The sequence below is a fragment of the Abramis brama genome, assembly GCF_963993115.1.
Source record: "Abramis brama genome assembly, chromosome: 17".
Classification (NCBI taxonomy): domain Eukaryota; kingdom Metazoa; phylum Chordata; class Actinopteri; order Cypriniformes; family Leuciscidae; genus Abramis; species Abramis brama.
Genome location: NC_139979.1, coordinates 10,675,041 through 10,701,851, shown reverse-complemented (window position 1 = coordinate 10,701,851; position 26,811 = coordinate 10,675,041). Strand labels below are relative to the sequence as shown.

Below are 26,811 nucleotides of genomic sequence, written 5' to 3'. Positions count from 1 at the left end.
TGACACTATAAGGATGCTGAAAATTCAGCTTTTAATTTGCCATCACAGGGATAAATTACATTTTAAAATATATGAAAATAAAATTATAAATTAGATTTAAATTAGAAAATGTATTTTATATTGCAATTATATTTCAGAATAATACTATTTTCACAGTATTTTTGATCAAATAAATGCAGCCTTGCAAGAGATTCCAATTACTGTAAAAACATTTTAAAATCCTACCGACCCCAAAATATTTTGAATAGTAGCGTATATTCTTTGACAACCAGTCTTATCTCACACAATTTCTATTCTCAATGATTTAATTTTTAATTCTAAGTATGTTATACAGTATATATTTACTGGAAAGCAAGATGAAAAAACTGGTGAAGTAAATCATTTTTTCTTTTTTCTTTTCTACTTTCTTTAGCCTGCAAGAACGGGGTGGCCGATATCATGTTTTTGATTGATGGTTCTTCTAGCATTTACAGCTTAAATTTTACATCAATGAAGACTTTTATTACCAAAGTTGTTAATGGTACTGTCATCGGAGAAGATAATGTGCGCATTGGTGTGGTCCAGTTTAGCACTACACCACGGCACCAATTTGGCCTGAATGAGTTCTATAACAAAGTTGACGTAGAGGAAGCGATTAACGGCATTACACAGTTAGGAGGGGACACATACACAGGATTTGCACTCTTGTTTATTTCAAAGTATTTTGATGCATCCAACGGTGGTCGGCCTGATGTCCCACAGTTCCTCATAGTTATCACAGATGGGGAAGCTCATGATGCTGTTGCCTTACCTGCCAAGGCTATCAGAGACAAGGGTGTCACCATCTTCTCAATAGGTGTGGGTAAGAGCATAAACACCACACAGTTGTGGGAAATCAGTGGAACTCAAGATAAAGTGTACATGGAGAGGGATTTTGATGCACTTCAGTCCATCGAGAAAAACCTCCAATTCAAGCTCTGCAGCCCTGACACAGGTGAATCATAAAATGTTACTGTATGCCACATTTACTGCACATCCCTGTTGATGTGCAAAAAGAGTTTTGTATGCTGTTTATTCAGGGTTTGGTAAAATTTAGAATTGCTCCCTTTCATTACATGAGTTGGAATGTGCATTCCACGGGAAGTTGAATTAGAATTAGAATTTGAATTGGACTGAGATGAAGTGGAAATTGCTGATTTATAATTTCAAGAAATGCAACAGGTAATAGCATTTTTGGAAATTAAGGGTTTTCACATTGTTAAATTGAAAGTTCATTAAACGTACATGTTTGTATATGAATTAAGTTTTAAACTTTCAGACAAGACTTTGCCAATCCAATATATTCCAAGTTTATCTTGATGAACCTTCCTTTTCTAGTTGAAAATGATATATTTCTTTTAATTATATGAATTCTAGTTCCTTAAATTCACATTTGAATTGCAGTTCTTCATTGCGTTAGTTACCCATTTACTCAAATTCAACCATGTTGGTTGACTAAAACTTTTTGCTGTTGAACAACAAAGCCATGACCAGCATCAAGCAAGCACTAGAATAAACCAACTTGGACCAGATTACATGATTTTTTCCTTTTTTTCCATTAGGTTGTCAGAGTGCACAGTTGGCAGATGTGATCTTCTTGGTGCAGTGCACCAGACGGATTAATATTCGAGATTTTGAAAACATTAAAAAGTTTTTAATTTCCGTGGTGAACAGCACACAGACTGGGGGCAGTCTAGTTCGCATTGGCGTTATTGTCTACTCCGACACTCCGAATCAATTCTCTTTAAACCAGCACACAAATAAACGTCAGGTACTGGAGGCTATAACAGCCTTTCAGTCCCCACCTGCAAACGGCTACACAGCAAAAGCTCTTGGATACTCGCTCGATTACTTCAGTGAAGCAAATGGTGGGCGCCAGAAGCGAGGCATCCCTCAGCTGCTATTCGTGATCACGGACGGTGATGCTAGAGACCGGGAAGACCTCCGTGCACGGGCTGATGAGTTTACAGCCAAACGTATAAATGTGTATGGAATTGGAGTAGCCAGAGCTCAAGATAGTGAGCTGGAGATGATTACCAAGAACAGAAACAAAATCTTCCATGTTAATAATTATCTGGCCCTTCAAGATCTGCAGAAGAACATCTCAGGTGTCATCTGCAATACAAGCAAACCAGGTGAAAGCTTTTTTTTCAGACCTTAAGAACGTGAATGACTTAGATCTCAGATTTATCAACATGATCAGTATTGGCTCATCTCATTTGATTGTTCTGTCTTGCAGAATGCCAGAACGTGGTCGCTGACCTGGTGTTTCTGATTGATGGATCTGAAAGCATCACTAAGGAGTCATGGAAAACTATGTTTGAATTCTTGCTAAATGTTGTGGACAAGCTCCGTATTGCTCCAGAACTTTTCAGAATCGGTGTAGCCCAGTTCAGCAACTTATATCGGAAAGAGTTCTACTTGAATGAGTATAAAGATGCAGATGGGGTGAAAACAGCAATTCAACAAATCACGCAAATTAAAGAAGGGACATACATTGGAAATGCTCTGCGTAATGTTGTGGAATTCTTTGAGGAAAGCAAAGGGAGTCGCAGACAGAACAACGTACCACAGAATCTCGTACTCATCACTGATGGCGCTTCATCAGACAAAGTGGAAGAAGCAGCCGATGATCTCCGACGCCGGCAAATTAATGTTTTTGTGATTGGAATTGGGGATGTTTCAATACAAGAGCTCACCTACATTGCCGGGTCACCGGATAGGTTATTCAAAGTGCAGAACTTCAACTACCTTAATCTGACAACAGCAACATTTGTTGATAGCCTTTGTATTCCTGCACCTGTACCCATACAAGCAAGTGAGTAGAGGTGCCAATGTGTGTGATAGTAAATTGATAATCTGGAATATACCTTCAAGAGAAACACCAAACTAGAATGCGCAGTATATTGGTACCATATTGGTTACTAAGCATTTTTTTTTAATTGATCCACAAAATTGTAGTACATTGAAAATAACCTGGAGTATACCTTGAAGAGAAATACCAAACTAGGAATGCACAGTATATTTGTCCCATACAGGTTATATAGGTTATGCATGTTTGTGTCTTCAATTTTTACATTTAGATTACCTTTGCTATTATCTTTTCTATTTGCTATATACTTGTAGCATTTAGAATGATTGCTAAAAGTTTTATTATTATTAAGTTAAGTATAAGTTTTAATTATTATTGGTTTATGAATTTTTGATTAGCATTCAACTTATCCTCCTTATCACACATGAATTCTATTTCTCTTTGTTTAGGTTGTACTGTTGACATTGGCATCGGATTTGATAACTCTCGCACCAGTTCAAGTTCTCGCTCAATCTTTAGAGACCAGATAAAGCTGCAGATCTACCTGCCTGAGATCATCCGTTACATTTCAGTTGTGCACAACTTATGCTGTATCACCAAACCAATCCTCAATAACAACGTAGGCTTCCGATTGGTTGATGCTAATGGAAAGAAGCTGGATGATTTTTCTTTTGAAGAGTACAATGAAGGTGTGGTACAAAAAGTGATGACACTGCAGACTTCCCAATCTCTCAGATTTAACAGCCAGCTTCTACGCTCTTTTGAGGAAAAGTTCAGAGCTTCCAATTCTTATGTAAAGGTGAGAACAGCAGTAACCAAATCAACCATATCTAATTGAACAGGCTGTAATTACATAAGGATATATCTGGAATTAAAAGTGTTATGCCGTTGATTGATTATGATAGATAGATAGATAGATAGATAGATAGATAGATAGATAGATAGATAGATAGATAGATAGATAGATAGATAGATAGATAGACAGACCACTATAAACCAGATTGAACCAACAAAGGATATTCATATTCAAAAAGTTGGTATTTTCAAGGCAGAAAGTTTTTCTTTGATTTCTCTTCTTAGGTGCTGATCATCTTTACAGATGGGTTGGATGAGCCTGTTGAGGATCTTATGCTTGCCGTGAGCAACCTCAAGACAAGTGGTACAGTGATTAAACAACTTTTAATTTCTTTAGAAACTCTGTACTTAGAGATTAAAGTTCTCCGTCGCTACGATGGATTTCCGTTAATTGCAACGAGTCTACGACGGATTTCCGTCAATTGCAGGGTTTCCGTCTGTCCTTATGTCTTAAATTCACTTTTCATAATTTTAAGGCCGTAAATATGCTTACATTTCTCAAATAGTGTAATAAATGTCTTAATTTCAGTTTGAATAGGTCTATAAGGAAAGATGAGGTGATCAAAGCCTGGAGTGAAGCGAAAGCACATTCCTCTCTGCACTCTAAAGCCTGGAACACACCAAGCCGACGGTCGGCCGTCGGGCAGTTTTTGTGCGTCGGCCGACTAAAGGCGGGCATATACTGTCTGATTTTCGTCCGATTTTGAGCCGAATTCTGACTCGTGCGACTCTTTTTCGGGTCGGGCCGATTTTCAGCTTTGTCGTTTGTCGTGCAGTGTACAGGGGGAAACGAGAGGCGATTAACCTCTCCCGACCGGCAATCGGATGGTCGGATGAATTTCTGGCATGTTAGAAATTTTGGTCGCTCCTTGTGACTATATCGCACAGTTTAAGGAGAGCTAAGAACCGATTGCCCTAAACTCAGTGTTTTTTCCCTCACTGCGCCTGCGCGAAAACAGAAGTTTCATCTGCAACAAAAAAAAGAAAAAAAAAAGAGGAAGATCTTTAAGTTCTGTAGTTCAAACTAGCTACAAATTACTGTTGCTTACCTCCAGTTCGTGTTGCAAAATGGATTAACCATTACCCACTTCCTCCAAGCCACCTGCGATGTACACTTTACCTCTTTTGTTAATTTGTTAAACAGTGTTTTTGAAATAAAGCTGTTTTTAATTTTCATTGATGAATTATTGCAGTGTTCGGACATATTATAGACTGTTAATAATTAATTATATATAAATCATTGTAATCGACCTAAATGTTTTAGACAATTTTCAATAAGGAGTAAGCTTCTATGTAATATTTTATAATGCTCACAGCGCGTTGGTTTTGCGGTGATGCGCTATGAAATTATTGCGTGGCAATTTAATTATAACAGCCTATACTTTAATAATAAAAGTAGTCTAGGCCTTCCCTAATAATAATAATAATAATAATACAATAATACTACTAATAATTTAATACATAAACTGGAAATGCTAAATCATCTTGATATTGATAGCTGATGCTTGTTTTGACTATATCTCTGGATACATGATATCTATAGCGCAACCCGGCACGAGGGTTTATATAGGGTAGTGCACGAGAATAATAGCAAAACAGCGAGCCAAGTCAAAACGTATAGAAGGCTGTTCTAGTGTTACGTCATCTTACCTGAGTGTTCCTTGGCGAATATTTCAATATTAACAGAGGAGTGGAATAAAGAAAGTGTTTAGCAGGATTGATATTCAAAACGGTAAGCACTGCTTTGTTTGTGGTTTGTGTATCTGCAGCCGGCAGCGTCGGTTTCCCTTTTTGAATGACATATAGACGAATATATCTGCAGAAATAGACAGTTGTCTCATTTACATGCAGGCGCAGAACGCGCATTCTAGCTAACAGTAGGCAGTAGTTCTCTCGGTGTGTTCTAGTGCAGTTTTTTTTACCATACTGTCTATGCTTTTTACCCCGACGCGAAGCGACAACACAGTCGGCTTTCATCAGCGCTAGTTCGTCGGCGTCGATCGGCTTGGTGTGTTCCAACTTCCAGGCGTTCTGTAATCACTCCGCTCTGAGTCCACTCCGGGTTTTCCATTCCCGCTCACTGCTCCGTGTTCACTCCATTTTAAAAGTTATTCTAATATGTTTATTTTTTCATATCATGAACGTCTGATATTAGCTCACTTTTCGGTAAAAGTTCTGTTGGCTTTTATTATTTGAGAAATAAAAACGTGTGTTAAAGTTATGCAAATGGTTAATTATTTGTACTACACTACATCACAAAGAGTCAAGTCTTTTAAAAGCAATATATTGAAAACATTGACATTTCATAAAGTGTGTAAATAATAGAAACGCAGTTCAAAATGGCCTTTCTTTAAATGCAAATGTTCTTTGAGTAGGCTATTTCATTTGTGAAGGTAAAGCATGTAGCCTACTCACTATACACTCCTAATTAAAAGAACTGCTCTCAAACTGGGCGTGTGACAGGCTGTGGAATGGGGTCTGGCCGAGGAAAAAATTTTCAGTCAAAAGATTTTTTTTTGCTTTAACCCCTATAGCTTTTCAACAAAAACAACTTCATACTGTGCAGTTACAGTCTGTTAAACTTTTCCAGAAGAGCCTGGTTCAAATCAAAGGCTAATTATGTTTGCTAAAATTCCCTTTGTTACATACACAGGTGTAAAAGCACTGCTGACTGTGGCACTGGATGGATTTAAAAACATTGCTGACCTGCAGAGACTGGAGTTTGGTCGAGGGATGCGCTACAAGCAGCTTCTCTCTATTGGCATGCAGAATGTGGCCAGTGTCATGCAGAAGGAGATTGTAAGTCAATTTAAATGGAATTAAACCAAATCAATGACACAAGGATGACACTTTGAGTGAATCAAGTAACGTCAAGTAGAGATTATGCCATATTTTTACTGCTATGAGAAATTTTGGGGATTTATTTGTTACATAATGACATATACAGCATTGAAGTACATTAGCTGCCTTATGGTTTGCCTTAGAGATCAAAACAGTGTTTTGACTGCAGAGTAAATAAATGGCTTCCTGTGGTGGGGCGTGTGAGGCTCTCTAAGAAGAAAGGGAAACAGCTGTGAGTTTTAAAGAGTGTTGAAGAAAGATGTCAGGATGTCAAGTGCCTTTGTTTAACATGTCTTCAGTTACAGTTTCTCTCTTACTTACAATTCGCAGGACACAGTTCTCTCAAGGGAGTGCTGTAACGTGATGTGTAAATGCACTGGTCACGAGGGAGCACGTGGAAATCAGGGTCGTCCAGGCTTGAAGGTGATTAGCTGAAGATCTATTATTGAAGATTTATTGAACAATATTTGAAAATGGAGATAAGTGTTTAATTTGTCTTACTGTACTGCTGCTGATCAGGGGTCACCTGGAATGAATGGGCTTCCTGGTTACCCTGGAGAAGAAGGAGGGCCTGTAAGTTCTTCAATTTTAATTTTTTCATTGACTTTCATGAGACAAAAAAAAGATACTTTCCAATGCCCTTTGAACTGTTGCTGGTGTTTGTGTCCATAAAGTGGTTACACAAAGTGTATGGTTACACTAGAATAACAGAAATAAATTACATTTTAAAATATATTAAAATATAGTGTATTTGTGAGAAGTACTGTTCATTTAGTGTCAAATTATTTTTTAAAGAAAAAATAACTTAGTGCACCTTTAAACTATGTAAACTCTTTTAATACCAGAATATATACCGAATATACAAAAAAAACTGATATCCTATGATTTTCATGTGCAATGTATGTGTTTCAGGGTGATAGAGGGATTCGTGGTTTGAATGGAACTCGAGGACATCAGGGATGCATGGGAAGAAGAGGCGTAAAGGTAACAATGCAATGCATTGTTCTCTTATTGAGACCTTTTTGAGTTTTAAATGTGACTTTTTTTGCTGAAACAATGCAACATTTATCTTTTGCTGTTAATTTCTTCAGGGTGGCAGAGGCTACAGAGGCGACAGTGTGAGTACTTTCATAAGGCTATGGACACTGAGGTTTGCATAAACATTTAAGCTTTAAGGGGGAGAGTGAGATAACTTGAAGAAAGCTATATACATTAAATGTCTACCTAATTATTACCAGACAGCAGTTATTAGCCAGCGTCTGTGTTTGGATTACTGTCTTTGATTGTCATCTGGAAAAGGTTTGTTTTAGCCTGTGGTTTTTTGTTTTTTTTTGAGGTTGAAAATAAATTGTGTTCCTGTCTCCTTTCTTATTTGCTTTCATTTGTCTTGTTAATGTAATGTAACCGCTATTTTCTTCTTAATGACTTGAGTTTCTTTAATCTTCTTGCTCAGGGAGATGAGGGAGAAAATGGTTTAAATGCCGTAGTTGGTGAACAGGTAAGAAAATTATGGTGCACTTCTAACATTCAGTGAGTAATCGAAGGTCAATACATATATATAATGCAAACTAAAATTAAAATAAGTATTGTGGCGGCAAGCACATCTCACATTTTGTTTGGAAAATGTTAATATTTTGCCTTATTTTTACAATGTGGAAGTGATGCATTTTTGCTTCATTGTTTGAATTTCTCAGGGTGTAACTGGAGCAGCGGGAAGTCCAGGAGAGCGAGGAGATCCAGGAAGCCCAGTAAAATCCGTTACACATATTCTTATTTTAAATGACTCAACCATGATCCAGTCTCTCTCTAGTGCTCTAATTTCATTGATTCATTCATATGTATTGTCTTCATTGTGCCCAAACCACAGGGATCAAGAGGTATTCCAGGAAGCCCTGGAACCCCAGGACAACGAGGCCTGAGAGGAGATCCGGTTAGTAGGCTTTAGCTGCACATACAAATCTTAATAGATTACTCATTCAGGTGACAAAACACTGTTCATACTGTCTTCGAAGAATTCATTAAAATGGTGATTTTTCATTTTTATTGATTTCAAATGCAATTCATTCAGTTCAGGTCAGATTGTTCAAATTTGGTTCAAGTATGCATAATTCAGAATTGTTTGCAGCTGACATTCTTTTTTGTTACCAAATTTGACAAATGATGTCTCTAGTGTCTTAAAGCAAAATAGTGAATCGAATCAAAAGGGCATTGATGGGAAATAACAGCCAGATGTAAGATCAGCCACTGATGAATTTTATACAGCAGATGTTCTAGGCCGGGAGCCAGGTCCACTCCTCAGGATGTTTTTGCTACCTTTTTTTCACTATTATTTCCTATTATCTTATACCTTGGGCCATCACAAGTTGATAATGACTACCCCCAACTCGGCCCCATTTGGTCTCAGGGGCCAAAAAACACCCTTTTTGGGAAAAGCTTTTGGCGGAATGATGTAATTGTGAATATAAAGGTACTGCAGCTACATAAATGGCCATATAACCCTAAAATTTTGCATGGTGTATCCTGACACATAGAGGAAACTAGCAGAGAAAGATTCTGGGCATTTCTGCCTTTTTTCTGTCAAATATCACCCTCAACATACCCCAAAAGACTAAAAAATGGCTGTCCGCCTGACAAATTGTCATCAAAAGTGATCATTTTCAAGCATTTTATTATATACATCACTGCCTCAAATGTACATGAAAAACTTCCCAAGTTTATAAGCTTCAATTTAAGTCCAAGATGACCTTTCTATCTAGAGGATTATAGCTGGTATAACCAAAGTTCTCCACTGTACCTCAAATCGGAGAAAACAGAACTTTCAAGCATTACCATTCCTTATGGGTTCCATAAGTCCACAAAGTCCTCGCAACACAAGGAATAAAGATGACTCTAGTGTGTAGTCTGTTATCAAAAAAACAACCTTCAATAGAGTAAACGTTAGTAACCTTCTGTACAGGTAAACATTCTTTACAGCCAAATGGCGAAACTAAAACACAGCTCAAACATAAAATAGAAAACATTTATTTGGTTCTTAGATCTTTTTGCTGCTTATCCATGCTGTACTTCGAAGACTGGTCATATTAGTGTGTTGTATTAGTGTAGAATATAAACTCTCAATCATCATTTTCCTCATCTTCATCTATATTTGTATGGATTTCATCAGTTTTTGGAGCCAAGCACTTCGATGTGTTCTACATACCTTCAAGGAGATTGTGAATCTGAGCGAGCTTCTTCTTCTTCGGACCTCTCCACACTGGTGCGGGTGACAGCACAGCAGCGTGAGCGGTCTTTTTTCTCTCTCTTTCTTTTCTTTTTGCTTTTGTTTTGACTTGAGCAAACAAAAGCTGTTCTCACAGCTGGTAAGGTGCGCTTGAGAGCACTCAAAGGCAACGTGGTCGAGAACTTTGCCCAGCAGAAACTGGCTGAAAAGCAGACTGAGACCATCAAGCACATTCTGCCGCGGCGGTCAGCTGCTGCCTCCACCCCATTGCCCACAGCCCCTCAGTCTGCTCGTCGCCGGGGCGGCCTTCTGTGTCTGCCCTCGCTCCCGCGCCACAGCAGCAGCCTCCACCTAAGCGGAGCCAAGGAGTCAGTCGCAGGCAGGCCCCCCCCACCCGTCCAGGCCCCTGCCAAGCAGGGCGGAAAGCCAAGAGCAAGCAGCCCTAGGACGGGCGACCCGGAGATGGATGGGGCCATCCACTCCACTACAGTGAGAGCAGCTGATGCCCATGTCTTGTGAGCAGAGATCGCAGTCCTACTAGGACGCGATAGAGCCAGTCCCTCCAGCCGATATGAAGTCAGGGCACTACAGTCCCTACTTTATTGTACCCAAGAAATGTGGTGGGTTCAAAATGCTCATGCAGAAACGCATTTTCGAATGCATCCGTCCCCAAGATTGGTTTGCAGCGATCGACCTGAAGGACGCATACTTTCATGTCTTGATTCTTCCTCGACACAGGCCATTTCTGCGCTTTGCGTTCGAGGGTCGAGCATATCAGTACAAGGTCCTGCCCTTCGGGCTGTCCCTGTCTCCCCGTGTCTTCACAAAAGTCACGGAGGGGACCCTTGTTCCCATGAGAGAACAGGGCGTGCACATCCTGAACTATTTCGACGACTGACTCATATTAGCACACTCTCGAGATCAGTTATGCGAACACAGGGACCTTGTCCTCAGGCACCTCAGCCAGTTGCGTATTCCGGCCAACTGGGAGAAGAGCAAACTCGCCCCCATGCAGAGGATCTCTTTTCTCGGTATGGAGTTGGATTCGGTCGCACAGATAGCACGCCTCACAGAGCAAACGCGCTCAGTCGGTGCTGAACTGCTTGAACACCTTCAAAGGTAGGACCCTGTGCAAAGTCAGGGAGGACGAGGAGCAGGTCCTTCTGGTGGCCACCATTTGGCCCACCCGGACCTGGTTCCCAGAAATCATGCTCCTCGTGACAGTCCCTCCCATTCCTCTGAGGAAGGATCTTCTGACTCAGAGACAGGGCACCCTATGGCACCCGCGTCCAGACCTCTGGAAACTAGTTACATCTCTGGTTCTAGGTGACTTACCCCCAGAGGTACTTAACACCATCACTTCTGCACGGGCGCCGTCCACGAGACGTGTGCCTTGAAGTGGAACCTGTTCGTCAAGTGGTTTTCTTTTCGCTGAGAGGACCCCCGAAGATGTTCAATAGGGTCCGTGCTTTCCTTCTTGCAGCAAGGGTTGGAGCGAAGGCTGTCTCTATCCACCCTCAAAGTACATGCTGCTGCTATTTCAGCTTATCATGACCACATAGATGGCAAATCAGTTGCCATCTATGTGCCATCTATGGAAAGCACGAACTGGTCGTCAGGTTCCTTAGGGGGGCGAGAAGGTTAAACCCTCCTCGTCCCCCCTCCATACCCTCTTGGGACCTTTCCCTGGTGCTTCAAGCTCCCTGGTGCTTCAAGCTCTTCAGGATGCTCCCTTTAAGCCTTTGAAGTCAGCAGACTTAAAGCTTCTCTCTTTGAAGATTTTGCTGCTGATTGCACTGGCCTCTATCAAGAGGGTAGGGGGCCTGCAAGCATTTTCGGTCGACGAATCGTGCCTAGAGTTCGGGCCGGGTGACAACCATGTTGTACTGAGACCCCAGCAGTACATGCAGTACAACCTTCGGGCTAGTCCATATGCATTTTTCCACATAACTCCCTTGAAGAAAGTGGCTTCCGCAGCGTTCCCCTTCCATAGAATGGGCACGCTTTCCCAGTGTTATCCAATAATCTCACTGTATGGGTTATCATGGAACAACAGTGATGGATATGCTCTGTGTAAGCCCTTTCCTATCGTCCGTCCAGGCAAGAAGGGGTACAGGCTTACACCGGGCACTGGATGGGGTGCAGCAGCTGTGGCGCTTTGGTAGGGATTCCTATCAGTCGGTCAAGACATACGTTGAGAGTGACCGACCGATAAGGGAACGTCTTGGTTACATATGGTAACCCTCGTTCCCTGAGGGAGGGAACGGAGACGTACATCCCATCATCACATCTGCTGCTGCCCACGGGGACAGCCAGCTTACCAGGCTTGGCTCCTCAGCAAAAAAGGAGCTCACCTCGCACCTTCTGCTCATTATATACCTGCGCTGCGAGGCTTAACAGTTGATGCAAATGACTGCATGCCAATGTGTATTGGCTCGTTTTAGTTTTACTCGAAGTAGATTGGCCTCTCTAGCGAGATTCCTATCAGTCGGTCAAGACGTACGTCTCCGTTCCCTCCCTCAGGGAATGAGGGTTACCATATGTAACCGAGACGTTTCGCCATTTGGCTGTAAACAATGTTTACCTGTACAGAAGGTTACTAACGTTTACTCTATTGAAGGTTGGCTTTTTGATAACAGACTGCACGCTAGGGTCATCTTTATTCCTTGTGTTGTGAGGACTTTGTGGACTTTAATAAATCTCACATGGCTAATTGATTTTGTGTGAATGTACCCTATGTTGCACCCTGACCCCAGTCCACCTAGGGCAGGGCTATTCAATTGGCAGCCTGTGGGCCACATACGGCCCGCCAATTATCTCTATCTGTCCGAAAGGCACTCCAACCTCCCTCCGCCTCTTTTCCTGGCAGTGAGGCTACATTTGGTTAGATATGCGAGTGGCTGTAGTGGCGCATGCAGCTGTACGTCTATACGCACTGTGCATACCATGAACGCTCCGACTAACCTGAGAAACGTTTTCAGTCCGAGTATTTCAGCAGTTATTATGTGTGTCCCGTATTTCTGTCGACTGAACCAGCGATACCAATCATTTGTGAATGGTGCGAATCTTTTGTTCGATCTTTGGTTAAATTTTTTCCTTTCCATGAATTGGCTAAATGCGCTTGCATTATGGTCTGAAGCGATTCAGATTCGTTCGGACCACTCTGTCACTGAATCATCTGAAGCTGTTTCTCGGTCAGTAACAACAAATATAGAACAAATAGCGCTGTTTTCAATTTAGTTTCAGTTCAACTTGCAGTTTAGTTTACTTTACTTTGAACTACGTAGCACCGCCCAGTGGATAACGGAACGCAAGCTTAAAGGAGTTGCGTTTACTCCCGGTTCTGGGGCCTCATTTATAAACGTTGCGTACGCCGCTCTCTACGCAATAATCGGTATTTATAAAAAGCAAACTTGACGGGAAAATGTGCAGTCCTTCACGCAAACTCTGACCCAGGTGTACGCACAAAAACGGGTGAAATGAGAAATGGCGACAACATCGGCAGATGGAAGAAACGTGAAAGTGTGTGAAACTGTAGACCGTTGTGTAAAAGAAATGGCAATACTGCCTCTCATAAATAACATGAAGACTTCACAAAGCAAGTCTTACAATTAACAGCCTACACAAACACCCGTTTGTGTCGATCTGCACATCGATCTGCAGTGTAAAACAAACAAAATCAAATGAAGATTACAACAGAAATGCAAATTAACACATATTTGCAAAAAGATATAAATATGTTCTGCAATAATATTAGCATGTTATGCAATTCATCCTCATAACACATCTGTAGCTTGTCAGATGCAATCAAATGGATGGTAATAAAATGCCATTATGCCATCACAATGCGTAATGACGCACAATGGCTGATCATGCGCTTCACGCTTGCGCGTAAGTGAAGTTACGGTTCTTGGTTTTCCTCTGTGTTTGCCATGATTTCGCAATCGATGAATATTAACTTGTGGGCGTTTCACGGACTATTTATGGGCAACTATGGGCGTGCCTTGAAGCCGCAAAAGCTGCGCTACATTTAGAATTGATTGTGATTTATTAAGGGAAAACTGCGTAGGATGTGCGTGCGCACGGTTTTATAAATCCGAATATTTCTGTGCGTATGCACGTCCTATGTTTCATCCGTACGCCACTTCTGACGCAAATCCTATGCAAAGTTTTATAAATGAGGCCCCTGGACACTATTATTAAACAGCATTGCGACATCCAGTGAGAAGTGGTTCAATTCGACACACCTCTGTTACAAACCACAAATCACTCGATGATTTAACTAGTTTTAAATCAGATGAAGCAGCCTCAACATTCCCAACACGACTGATGAGGTAAACAGCAGAAACATTGTGCCATGAACGAAGTTAGAAGACTTTAAATCCCCTAATCACCACCTTTACATTTACCATGAATTTTACTGTAGTAATTTACTATGGTTTGGGCAGAAATGTGGAATATTTATACTGAATACTAACTTATAGTCATTTAGGCCTATATTGCAGTAGATTAATTAGGTTGGTAGAGGAATATACAATTCATTTTGTGTATAGTTTTTACCTGTGTTTAGGCATTTTGTTATACAGTGGTAGTGAGTGAGTAACCATGTATGGTTTTACTTGTGGTTATCAAGTCTCACTGTTAGAATATTTTCATTTAAGCCTATAATAATTATAAATAAAATAATTCTTACCAATAGCTATGATCTTGTATAATTCATATTTTTTGTACATAGCTGTAAATAAGTTATTTATTAAATACTCATAAATCTGCATACTGTTGGGTACCACATTTCCAAGTAAATACAATACTTTTTTAGGTTTACTTTAGCTTATTTATTGATACTGTTATGTTTCAATAAGTAATAAATAATGTTTCAATAAATAAGCTAAACCCACCGGCCCTCCTCAACATTTCGATTTAATAATCCGGCCCTCGAATGAAGCTAATTGAATAGCCCTGACCTAGGGGCATAACATTGCTCACTTTTCATGCAATTCATTTCATATAGTATAGCAGTACATAAGTCAAGTCTCAACTCTTGTTTAAGACATTGTTCATATGTAAAAATTATGCTTAATCCAATATGGAATGGTAATGCTTGAAAGTTCTGTTTTCTCCGATTTGAGGTACAGTGGGGAACTTTGGTTATACCAGCTATAATCCTCTAGATAGAAAGGTCATCTTGGACTTAAATTGAAGCTTATAAACTTGGGAAGTTTTTCATGTACATTTGAGGCAGTGATGTATATAATAAAATGCTTGAAAATGATCACTTTTGATGACAATTTGTCAGGCGGACAGCCATTTTTTAGTCTTTTGGGGTATGTTGAGGGTGATATTTGACAGAAAAAAGGAAGAAATGCCCAGAATCTTTCTCTGCTAGTTTCCCCTATGTGTCAGGATACACCATGCAAAATTTTAGGGTTATATGGCCATTTATGTAGCTGCAGTACCTTTATATTCACAATTACATCATTCCGCCAAAAGCTTTTCCCAAAAAGGGTGTTTTTTGGCCCCTGAGACCAAACGGGGCCGAGTTGGGGGTGGTCATTATCAACTTGTGATGGCCCAAGGTATAAGATAATAGGAAATAATAGTGAAAAAAAGGTAGCAAAAAACATCCTGAGGAGTGGACCTGGCTCCCCGCCTATTCCAGTAGAGTTTGGCTGAATTTTGACCCCTGTTAATCCATTTTATTACAATCAGGGAAGTTCAGGATTGGACAACAACGCCCGGGGTCCTAAAGGTGACATTGGCGGTCCAGGCATACAGGTATGGGACATTATTTACTTTCAGTACAAACTGTACGAACATCTTCAGATTTTTAAGTTTACATGTCTAGAAGTATTGATAGCTGCAATCTGATAAACAGACATCACTGAACAAAGACCTGACTAATTGATAGTGAAGTTGATAGTTGAAGTTGTATTTTACTGCATACCTGTTGACTATTTTTGTGATCAGTTATATCTATTCCATTGTTCTGGTTAATTTTCTCTTTCTATGGGCTCTTTTAACAGGGTGAACCAGGTCCGGATGGTCTTCCAGGCCAAATTGGTGATAATGGCAGACCAGTAAGTTAATACGTTATTATAGTACAGAAGGCAGAAGCATTAACTTAAGAATCCTGTTTTCTATGTTGATATTTTTATCTTTATCTTTATTTTCAGGGATCTGGTGGCAGAAGAGGCTTAGCGGGTGCATCGGTACAGTACTGTAGAAATTATAATTAAACAACTTCAGAAGTTATACCAATTGACTTGGTTTGCTTGTGCGTTTAGGGGCCCAGAGGGCTTCCAGGAGAGCCAGGACAACAAGGACAACCTGGGGCCTCAGGTCCACTGGTAATGTACAAATTATCCTATTTTTAAATCCATCAATAACTACCATTTATTTCCTCAGCTATCAACTTTTTGAGCTTGTGCTACCTATAATTTGAGTCTTTCTGTCTCTGTTCAGGGTGTTTACGGTCCACCTGGTCCGGTTGGGCAGAAAGGTTTTCTTGGTCTACCTGGACCTCAGGTACATGTAGAAACAGAATGAACTGACCACTTTGTTTGATTATTATTGGTGTTAATATCTAATAAACCACATCTGGCCATCAATGGTATTTTGTTGGTTTCTTTTACACAGGGATCTCATGGCTCTCCAGGAAGGCCAGGAACTAAAGGAAGCATTGGCTCCAGGGGACAGAAGGTGAGTGACCTCTTTTAAAACCTCTTCATTTATAAATTTCTGCTTTTTTAAAGGATAATTCAGCCAAAAGCTTTCTTCTTCAGATAAACACAAACGAAGATTTTTCGGAAATTAATCCATCTTGAGTCCATATAATGCCATTGAATGCATGCCGCTCGGCTGACTACACACAGCGTATGATAGTACGAGTTAAAAAAACTAAAAATATTAGTATTTTTATTACACACACCTATTGTTTTGCTTTAGAAGACAAGGATTCATCCACTGGGGTCATATGGATTACCGTCAGCCGAGCGGCACGCATTCAATGACATTAAATGGATTCAAGAGATGGATTATTTTACTAAAAATTCACGATCGTTGTGTAAGGTTTTTCAGGCATCAACCTAGCGGCATCCGTTCACTTGAATTATATGGACTCACAGAGATGGATTATTTTCTTTGAAATCTTTCTTTCTGTTTATCTATACAAAGAATGTCATCAGACAAACGCCAAACAAACAAGTTGGCCGTTGGATGTAGAATTTTATTAAAAATAACTGTCATGTTCATACTGCCCCAACAGACACCAACAAACACTGATTGAACATGTTCAGTCGGTTGAAAACAAGCCCCGATTCAACAAAACCCAACAAACATGTTTGTTGGCGTTTGTCTGTGCGGCGTGAATTGGCCTAAAGAGATTTTTCGTATTTTTGAGTAAATTTAGTTTCATGCTAAACCTACACATCATGCTTTTGCATCACAGGGCCAGCCAGGTGATCCTGGAGTTAAGGGATCTTTCGGACCTCCAGGCCACAGAGGACTGCCGGTTACTTTTTTCTTACTTTTTTAAAAAGCTACTAAAATTGTGCATTTTCAGGCCTGATCCATCATCATTCAATAAAGCTATTTTGTTCTTAAATGTAACAATTCAACAGTTTGTCTAATAATCCGTTTATTTGATGTTAGACACAAATTAACCAACTGATCGCTGCTTTTAATTATTACAAACAGGGAAAAGATGGTGCAAATGGCTATGGATTCCCCGGACTCAAAGGACAGAAGGTTTATATAGAATTATACTGCAATAATTTGCTCTCAATTAGCACATTTGGGCTATGTATAATCATAATCATATAAAAAACATACAATCGTTGAGTTTTTAGACATAGCTCTTTTGAAACTTATTTTGCCATTTATCAGGTAAAGAAAACTGCATAAAGTGCATATGTATTTATGTTTGTTTATTTATTTATTTGTTACTTTTCTTTAAGGGAGATTCTGGTTTCCCAGGTTATCCTGGACTTCAGGTGACTTCACATCCATATCTTGCCAGTGCAGTAACTATAATGCGGTTGGTTCATAAAATAATGTCTCAATTGTGCACAATGAACAATGTTTCTTCTTTGAAAATCAGGGCGAACAGGGCTTTAAAGGAATAAATGGAGGTGGTGGTCCTAAAGGCAACAGGGGAAGAGGGGTATGTAATAACATTTTACAAGCTTTATTTTCTTACTCATTCTGTGAACCTTAAGCAGACTTAATTGGATGTCTGATAACAGGGCAATGCTGGCAGAGGAGGAACACCTGGAGATCCTGGCAGCGAGGGGTTGCCTGGACACAGGGTATGTGAAAATTATTCACATCATATGATCATGGGAATTTGAAGAGATACAGAATGTCATCTTCTTCACATAGGGCCCAAAAGGACCACAAGGACGTAGACAGATATCTGTAAGTTTCTGTTTTTCTTTACTACTGCTGTATTTAACATGTAAACATTTTTATATATACTTGAACCTGGAAGGAAATTGTAGGATTTTGAAAGTAACACTTTAGTTAACACGATGTGCCAAAAATCCAAACATTTAAATGATTATAAAACATACAAAATATAATAATATAATTAGGGGTTCAAGCATGAAATGCTGAAACCCTATTGTAATTGTAAGGATTCGTAAAACGCATCGTGCAGGCCAAACCGTAAGGCCTAGAGACATGAAACCTGGCCAGATGGTAGGCCTCAATTTGGGGACAACCTATCAGAGTATGACCCCGAATGGCCCATAGGTGGCGCTACAGCAACCAAAAGTTCAAAATTGCCCATAACTCTTAGACCGATTTTGATTTAGGCAGGGAAAATTTTCTGCTATGTCGAATTTTGTCCAAAACCTACTTTTGCGAACTAGTCCCTGGTTTTTCGCCCGATCTGAACCAAACCAGTCTAGGACAATTCTCTGGACTCTCTAGATCAATAATTATCGAAAAAAAGTTGAACTTTTGCATTTGGGGGGCTGTAACAGGGTCATTTAGAAAAGGGGCGTGGCAAAATACACTAAAAATCCTATAAATCCCAAATGAAAACTCAGAACTTTACCAAAATTGATGAGCATATGTGTCAGAACATGGTGAGGAAGCATGCAGAGTTTCATGGAGATCGGACCATAGGTGGCGCTATAACTGGCAAAAAGCCTTCATTCTTATTAGGGGTTCATGCATGAAATGCTGAAACCCTATTGTAATTGTAAGGATTCGTAAAACGCATCGTGCAGGCCAAACCGTAAGGCCTAGAGACATGAAACCTGGCCAGATGGTAGGCCTCAATTTGGGGACAACCTATCAGAGTATGAGTATGACTTATTCATAATGTATGTCTGTATGCATGTTGTTTTGTTGGTTGTGTTGTTATGTGAATATGTATGTTGATTGTTGTTTAAATAAAAATGGAAAAAAAATATATATATATATATTAGATCCATCAGCATGACGACAAATTCCATAATTCCGCCTATGCATCATCAACCTACGCCTTTGTTATTGTAAGAGGTTAGCCACCCCTAGAGGCGAAAAAAAATAAAATATTGTAACTTTAAATAACATTTATTATTATTATCAGTGTTGAGAAGAGTTGTGCTGCTTACTAAAAAATTAGTAAAAATTCTCCAGGATTCTTTGATGAATAGAATTCTGTTCCTTTTGATCAATTGAATTTTTTTTATTCTTTAAAAAGCGTTAGTATTTTTGAACGTTAGTATTTTTATTTGTTGTCTAAATGCAAAGTATGTTTTTAAATATTTATAAATAAAATATAATCTTTTGTAGGACTGTCAACTGATCTCATATGTTCGAGACAACTGTTGTAAGAAATCTTTATCTACGTTTCTTTTTTTTTCCTTTCTTAAAATAGATAATAATAGCATTATGATGATGATAATGACATTTTTATGTTTTGTTTTTATTTAACAGTGTGCTGCAAAAGTAGGTAACATTTTATGTCATAAAGGACACTGAAATGAGAAGCAAAAAATGTGAAATGTTTTTTTTCAAAATAATGTCCATTATTAAAAATGACTTTTCTCTCCCATATGTGTCTCTCTAGATAACATAAAATGCCCTGCCTATCCCACTGATCTTGTGATTGGCATGGACATGTCTGAAGATGTGACTCCTCAAGGCTTTGAACGCATGCGTTCTGTAGTCCTGAGACTCTTGGACAATATCAATGTTGCAGAGAGCAGCTGCCCGACGGGGGCTCGGGTGGCTGTGGTCTCTTACAGCTCCTACACCAAATACATGATCCGCTTCAACGACTATCACCGCAAGAAGCAGCTTATTGATGCAGTGAATAACATCGCCCTGGAACGCACTTCAAACCGGCGTAACATAGGCGCTGCCATGCGGTTTGTGGGGAGGAACGTCCTAAAGCGTGTGCGAAAGGGTGTCCTGATGAGGAAAGTAGCAATCTTCCTCTCCGCCGGAGAATCTCAGGATTTAACCTCCCTCACCACGGCCATTCTAGAGTACAAAGCCCTGAACATTAAGCTCGGGGTCATCGGACTGAGGAATGTCCCTTCTATTAGAAAAGCTTTTCAGGTAAAGTTAAGCACACTTTACATTTTAATCATTTAAAGGAATAGTTAATGCAAAAATAAACATTCTGTGATCATTTACTCCCCCTCGTGTCTTTACAAACCTTTTTGCCTGCTTTCATCTGTGGTACAAAATGAAATTTTAAAGTCGCTCCTTTCTCTTACTTACCACAGCTGAAGTTAAGTTATTCACTTAAATATACTCTTAAAGTCAAAACCTTTGAGTGAACTTTCCCTTTAATTATTAAATCATCTGTGTGACTAACACACAAAGTTTGAATACAAAAGTAGACCTATTCATTTGTGGGATGTTTTGTTGTATGCAGGCAGATGAAACCCAGAGTTTTATCTTCACTCTGCTGGGTAGATTGCAAGACCAGAATACTACTCTTAGTAAGATCCAGAGTTGTGTTATCTGCTTTGGTAAGCACCAGTTATTTCTCTCCCTCCTTCTCACAACCGACATATTCTAATATGCTAATTTGCTTTGCATCGTAATGTTCAAATCTAACCAATTCAAATCTGTGTGCAGTCTGCATTGTGACTGATTTTTAGTTGAAAAAAATGTAAGAAGAAAAAAAATATTTTCCCCGTAATATACCACCCCCACTTCATTTTAATGGGAATTTCTATGTGTGTGTGTGTGTGTGTGTGTGTGTGTACAGTTTTATATTGCAATGTGGGGACCAAATGTCCCCAAAAGGAGAGTAAAACCTGAGATCACCTACATTTTTGGGACCAGCAAGCAGTTCCCACAAGAGAAATGGATTAATAAACATATTAAATTATGTTTTTTTGAAAATGTAAAAATGCACAAAGTTTTCTGTGATTGGTAGATTTACGGTAAGGGGATAGAATATACAGTTTGTACAGTATTAAAACCATTACGCCTATGGAGAGTCACCACAAAGATAGCGAAACCGTGTGTGTGTGTGTGTGTGTGTGTGTGTGTGAGAGAGAGAGAGAGAGAGAGTGTGTTCTGCGTTGTGGATGTTCTATAGTCTCATATGCCTTTGTTTGTGCGTGTGTGTGTTCTGGATTGTGATGGATTTTTATTATTTTTGTTGATGAATAAAAAATAACTCCTAATTTTTCCCCCTTTCCCATTTATTTATCATGGGGGTCAAATTGACCCGCAAGGGAAAGATTTGTTACTATTTTTAATATAAAAAAAATATTATTTTTATGTAATTTTTTGTGCATTCCAATTTCAAGTGTGAAACTTTTCAGCAAGCTCTTAGACCACTCAGACGAATACCTGATTTTTAACATTTTTACAGTAAACTCATTTCGGGTCAAAATGACCCGAGGAAATGAGTTGGGTTAAATTAAACGGAGTGCAAATTGAAACTTAAGTCTCAGATTTATCTCCTGAGTGTACAATGTATGAACTGTGTTCAGATTTGCAAAGATTTCAACATTTCTCATCAAATTAAGGTGTGATTAAAGTTATGAGTACTGCACTCTTAAAGGTAGGTGAAAGCATGAAATGAATCAAAAATATTTAATGAATGAACGTTCAAGGAATGAGGTATGTGTAGAACTTTGTGAATGATTCAATTCTGCAGAACATCCTATGGAGATCTTTGGCCGTAGTTTCTTTGTGGTCATATCTACACTCTTTTCTCTTCTAAGATCCCTGCAGACCAGCTAGAGAATGTGTGGGCACCAATCTGGAATTTGCTCCTCAGGAGTTGGGCATGGACTTGGCGGTGATTGTGGATGGCTCTCGTAGCATCCTGGCCGACGAGTACGAGGGTGTGAAGGAGGTGCTTGGCGGTGTGCTAGATCAGATTGTTGTGAGCAGTCGACCCAACGAGGCTGACAGTTATGCAAGAGTGGCCGTCTACCAGCATAGCTCTACGTACAGTGAAGCCCAGTCTGCTGTGAAAGTCATATTTGGCTTCCAACAGTTCCGTGATCGTGATCTAATGAAGAGTAGCATCTACCAGGATCTAAAGCAAACCGGAGGCTCTTCCAGACTCGCCCTTGCGATGGAACACTCCATAATGCCGACCATCCTCGCAGCTCCAAAGGGTCGCAAGAACAAGATGGTACTGGCCATCATAGGGGAAGAGATGACATCTCAGGACAGAGCAAAGCTGGACTTTATCTCCAAGGTGCTGAAGTGCGAGGGTGTTGTTCTCTTCACCCTGACGGTGGGTGACCAGATCAGCAGTACTCAGGTGGAAGAGCTTGCCAGCTACCCCTTAGAACAGCACATCATTAACCTGGGCCACTTGAAACACGGAGAGCAGGAGTACACACAGCGCTTCATGAGGACGTTCTTCCACATTATGAGCAGTAAGTGTTCCACATCATTCAATACATATTTGAGGGCAATGTTTTGCAATAGTTCACCTAATGAACACTGCTCACCCTCATGTTGCTCAGAAAGCATAAAAAACACCATACAAGTTATTGATATGACCTATGCACTATATTCCACCTCTTCTGATGCCGTAAAATAGATTTATGTGAGAAACAAATGATATAATATACATATGATACTTTTTGTCCTTTTTTTGAAGCTTGACATCACTTTTGGAGCTTTTTGTGTTCCAAAACATGACATCATACATTTTTGAGCAACGGGAGGGAGTACACGGTGACAAATGTTTTGCTTTTGGGTGAACTGTCCCTTTAAGGATGACTTTGCCATACACATGTGTGTGTTAAAGGGTTAGTTCACCCAAAAATGAAAATTCTGTCAGTAATTACTCACCCTCATGTTGTTCCAACCCCGTAAGACTTTCGTTCATCTTTGGAACACTAATTAAGATATTTTAGATGAAATCTGAGAGCTGGCTCACTCCTTCATAGGTTGCAAGGTAACTGATATGCCATCCCAGAAAAGTTAAACACATCGTTAAAATAGTCCAAGTGACTACAGTGGCTCAACCTTAAGTTTATCAAGCGACAAGAATACATTTTGTGCGCAAAAACAAACAAAAATAACAACTTCATTCAACTATTGAATTTCCTTCTGTGTGGACCTCTGAGTGAGTTCACGTAGTGTAACAGCGCAGCGCTTCTGGGTTGTATGTCAGAATGTAGGCTCACTATTGGCCAGCATCACACGCATCACACACATGACCAGCGTCGGCCAATAGTGAGCCTACGTTCTGACGTACAACCCAGAAGCGCTGCGCTGTTACACTACGTCAACAGCTTAGGGGAATGACATGGAAGAGAACAGATGGTTGAATAAAGTCGTTATTTTTGCGCACAAAAAGTATTCTCGACGCTTGATAAACTTAAGGTTGAGCCACCTGTAGTCACTTGGACTATTTTAACGATGTATTTACTAACTTTTCTGGGCCGGCAAGTTTCAATTACAGAGAAGCCTATTTTGAGGAGTGAGCCAGCTTTCAGATTTCATCAAAAATATCTTAACTTGTGTTCCGAAGATGAACAAAAGTCTTCTGACAGAATTTTCATTTTTGGGTGAACTAACCCTTTAATATAGTTTCTTTGTGAATGCAGAGAATGTGAACTCCTACCCTCATCCATCACTCCAGAGTCAGTGTAGTAATTTTCAACAAGGTCAAGGTCAGCGTTTCAACTACGAGGCTGCAGAGAGACCACTAGACAGGTATCAAATGACAAACCCTGCTCTATCATCTATCTAATGTGAAACATCTGTTTGTTAGAAATCATGGCTGTAACACTGAGCATTAACTTCTGTATTTATTTATTTACATATAAAAGAGGCTGGTGCTAATTTAATAAGCTGCAGGTTAATAAAATAATAAATACTTTATTTATTTACAATTTATTTATTATATTATGTAATTTACATAGAGGAGGCAGGTGGTTATTTTAATAAGATGTGGCTTAATAATTAAACCTGCAATACATTTATCTATATATTTATTTATGTAAATTGTATATATATATATATATATATATATATATATATATATATATATATATATATATATAATAAAATTTACATAAATAAATATATGAATAAATGTATTTTATTAACATGGATCTTTATATATATACACACACACACACACAAATCAAAGGTTTGTTTCTAGTGGAATTTATTGATTGATAGAATAAAATTAAATATCCCCAAAATATCCCCAACTGAGCAAGCCAAAGGCAACAGTGGCAAGGAACCGAAAAAACTCCATCAAGTGACCTAATGGTGTCCTAAAACTCCATCAGGTGACCCAATGGAGAAAAAAAAAACCTTGGGAGAACCCAGGCTCAGTCGGGGGCCAGTTCTCCTCTGGCATTTATGAACTAGAGGCCGGATTGTAGTTTGAACTGTAAGATTAACAATATTATATGAATGCCTGGCCGAAAAGATGCGTCTTTAATCTAGTTTTAAACTGGGAGAGCGAGTCCGAGCAACGAACAGTATCAGGAAGACTATTCCAGAGTTTCGGAGCCAAATGTGAAAATGCTCTCCCTCCTTTGGTTGATCTGGATATCCTAGGTATGACCAAAAGCCTCGAATTTATTGATCTTAAAGAGCGCGATGGATTATAGGGCGATAGAAGATAGACACACACATATATATAAGATCCATGTTAATAAAATAAATGTGAAATAAATGCATTTATTTATTATTTATTTAAAATTATTGTAGAAAGATTGTAATTGCATAGAAAAAAGGCAGGTGCCTATTTAATAAGATAAAGATTTTTGTGTTAAAATATTTTGTGCAAAAATGGCTCAGCTGTTTGTGAATATCTATTATGTGCTCAGTGTCAAAACAAAAGCTATTTCCTAGGTATCCTTTGCCATCTGCTGTATACCCAAATGTGGTGGTGGAAGAGGAAATGGAGGAAGAAGACACTGCACAGGAGGAGACTGAGGACCAGCAGACATCAGGCCATGGAGACTCATTAGTCAAGTCTCCAATTGACCGCACAGACAGTATGATCTTACTGTACAATTCTCTGCTCACATCACTGTGTCTCTAGTGCTTAAACCTATTCAACAAAAAGGATAACAAATTTATCTTTACTGCAAACTTAGGCAGTCTCATTTAAGAGTTACTTATTTAAATGATTTTCCAGCATCATTGTCATGGCTTATTAGTAAAAAAACGTTTTGCTTTCAGGTTTCTGTCACCTGAACAGTGACGGTGGAACCGTCTGTGGTGAATATATGCAGCAGTGGTACTATAAAGAAGCAGTTGATGCATGTTTACCCTTCTGGTACGGGGGCTGTGACGGTAACCGTAACCGTTTTAGTTCAGAAAAGGAATGCCTTCAGACCTGCGGCAAACAAAGTAAGTAACTGCACTGACAGTGTTGGGGAAAGCTAACTTTAAAAGGAATGCGTTACAATTTAGAGTTACTCCTTAAAAAAGTAACTAATTACATTTACTCTTATTGAAAGTAATGTGTTATGTTACTTTTGCGTTAATTGTTTCTCACCTGAGCTGGGCTTGCTTACATTTTTCAATAACAAAAAAACAAAAACTAAAGTTCTGTTTCTGGCAAATGTAAAGGCCCTTTCACGCCAAAAGTGAAATGCAAATTCACACTTGTACAGTAGAGGGCGCCGCTCAAACAAACCTTTCAGCGGTGCTGCCATTGTGGATTCCAGAAGACACAGTTGAAGAAAGTTAAACACTTACTTCAGCAATAAGAAAATAATAAAGAAACAGAAATGTTATGTTTAACTAAAGTCATTTTTGCTCATTAGATGGTTGAATTGGATCATCGAAGGTCAGCTGCAAAGACATTGGTTAATAAAGTGAGATTAAATACATAAAGTATATTTGTATTATTTAACATTTAATTATTGCAGGTTCGCATAATATTCAGAGTTTGCATTCACTGTTTTTTATTAATTTTGAGAAACACTGAATCTGTTTTTTGTGTAAGTGAGATGAGCAAATGCCTGCTCACATTTAATTTAGAACTACAATAACCATCATGTTAACTCTGCGCACACAACGCCTGCACTCCTGATTTCTCTCAACATGGGTCTCATGAGGTGTCAGTCAACAAATGGGTAACTTGCATTATTTACTTGAAAAAGTAGCTCAGATATTTGGATGTAAATTTAAAAGAAATGCTTACTTTACTAGTTACTTGAAAATTTGATTTGATTAGATTACTTGCGTTTCTTGTAATGCATTACCCCTAACACTGTGCACTGGTTCATAAATCTTTGTAAACTGTCATCATTTTTAGTTTAAGCTGGTCTGCCAGCCTGGCCAAATTTCCTTTTAGCTATTATAGTCTTGCTTCTCTTTCAGCCTGAATAGCTGAAAAGTTGTCTAAAACCTCCAGTAGCACCTCACTGCAGTACACGAGATCCAGGGGGGCGGAGTTGGATCCAGATATAAGGGGTGGAGATTGGTAGGTTTAAGGGTGGGTTTAGGGATTAGGGGGTGGAGATGGGTAGGTTTAGGTATATGTAAGGTGGGAGGAGTTGGATCTGGATCCAACTCCTCCCCCTGGATTTTGATGAGTCTGAGAGACCAACTAAGACCAGCAAACCAGTTTAGGGTAGTTTAAGATTTCAGAAAGGTAGTCCAA

The 26,811-nt window shown here is 39.3% G+C and overlaps 1 protein-coding gene across 1 annotated transcript in view; it reads left to right on the top strand.

Moving 5' to 3' along the window:
- Positions 1-26,811, top strand: part of col6a4a (collagen, type VI, alpha 4a) — a 39,545-nt gene that overhangs the window by 11,327 nt on the left and 1,407 nt on the right. Inside the window, exons 7-39 of the mRNA XM_084089327.1 lie at positions 413-973; positions 1,581-2,153; positions 2,258-2,836; positions 3,280-3,629; positions 3,911-3,989; positions 6,339-6,484; positions 6,857-6,949; positions 7,046-7,099; positions 7,439-7,510; positions 7,618-7,644; positions 7,980-8,024; positions 8,221-8,274; positions 8,394-8,456; positions 15,456-15,521; positions 15,770-15,823; positions 15,920-15,955; positions 16,031-16,093; positions 16,209-16,271; positions 16,383-16,445; positions 17,194-17,256; positions 17,442-17,492; positions 17,702-17,737; positions 17,845-17,907; positions 17,990-18,052; positions 18,126-18,161; positions 19,530-19,566; positions 19,674-19,685; positions 19,807-20,300; positions 20,623-20,719; positions 21,932-22,600; positions 23,783-23,891; positions 25,047-25,192; positions 25,380-25,550. Of these exons, the coding sequence (XP_083945453.1) occupies positions 413-973; positions 1,581-2,153; positions 2,258-2,836; positions 3,280-3,629; positions 3,911-3,989; positions 6,339-6,484; positions 6,857-6,949; positions 7,046-7,099; positions 7,439-7,510; positions 7,618-7,644; positions 7,980-8,024; positions 8,221-8,274; positions 8,394-8,456; positions 15,456-15,521; positions 15,770-15,823; positions 15,920-15,955; positions 16,031-16,093; positions 16,209-16,271; positions 16,383-16,445; positions 17,194-17,256; positions 17,442-17,492; positions 17,702-17,737; positions 17,845-17,907; positions 17,990-18,052; positions 18,126-18,161; positions 19,530-19,566; positions 19,674-19,685; positions 19,807-20,300; positions 20,623-20,719; positions 21,932-22,600; positions 23,783-23,891; positions 25,047-25,192; positions 25,380-25,550 (5,088 nt within the window). The remainder of the gene's footprint in view (positions 1-412; positions 974-1,580; positions 2,154-2,257; positions 2,837-3,279; positions 3,630-3,910; positions 3,990-6,338; positions 6,485-6,856; positions 6,950-7,045; positions 7,100-7,438; positions 7,511-7,617; positions 7,645-7,979; positions 8,025-8,220; positions 8,275-8,393; positions 8,457-15,455; positions 15,522-15,769; positions 15,824-15,919; positions 15,956-16,030; positions 16,094-16,208; positions 16,272-16,382; positions 16,446-17,193; positions 17,257-17,441; positions 17,493-17,701; positions 17,738-17,844; positions 17,908-17,989; positions 18,053-18,125; positions 18,162-19,529; positions 19,567-19,673; positions 19,686-19,806; positions 20,301-20,622; positions 20,720-21,931; positions 22,601-23,782; positions 23,892-25,046; positions 25,193-25,379; positions 25,551-26,811) is intronic.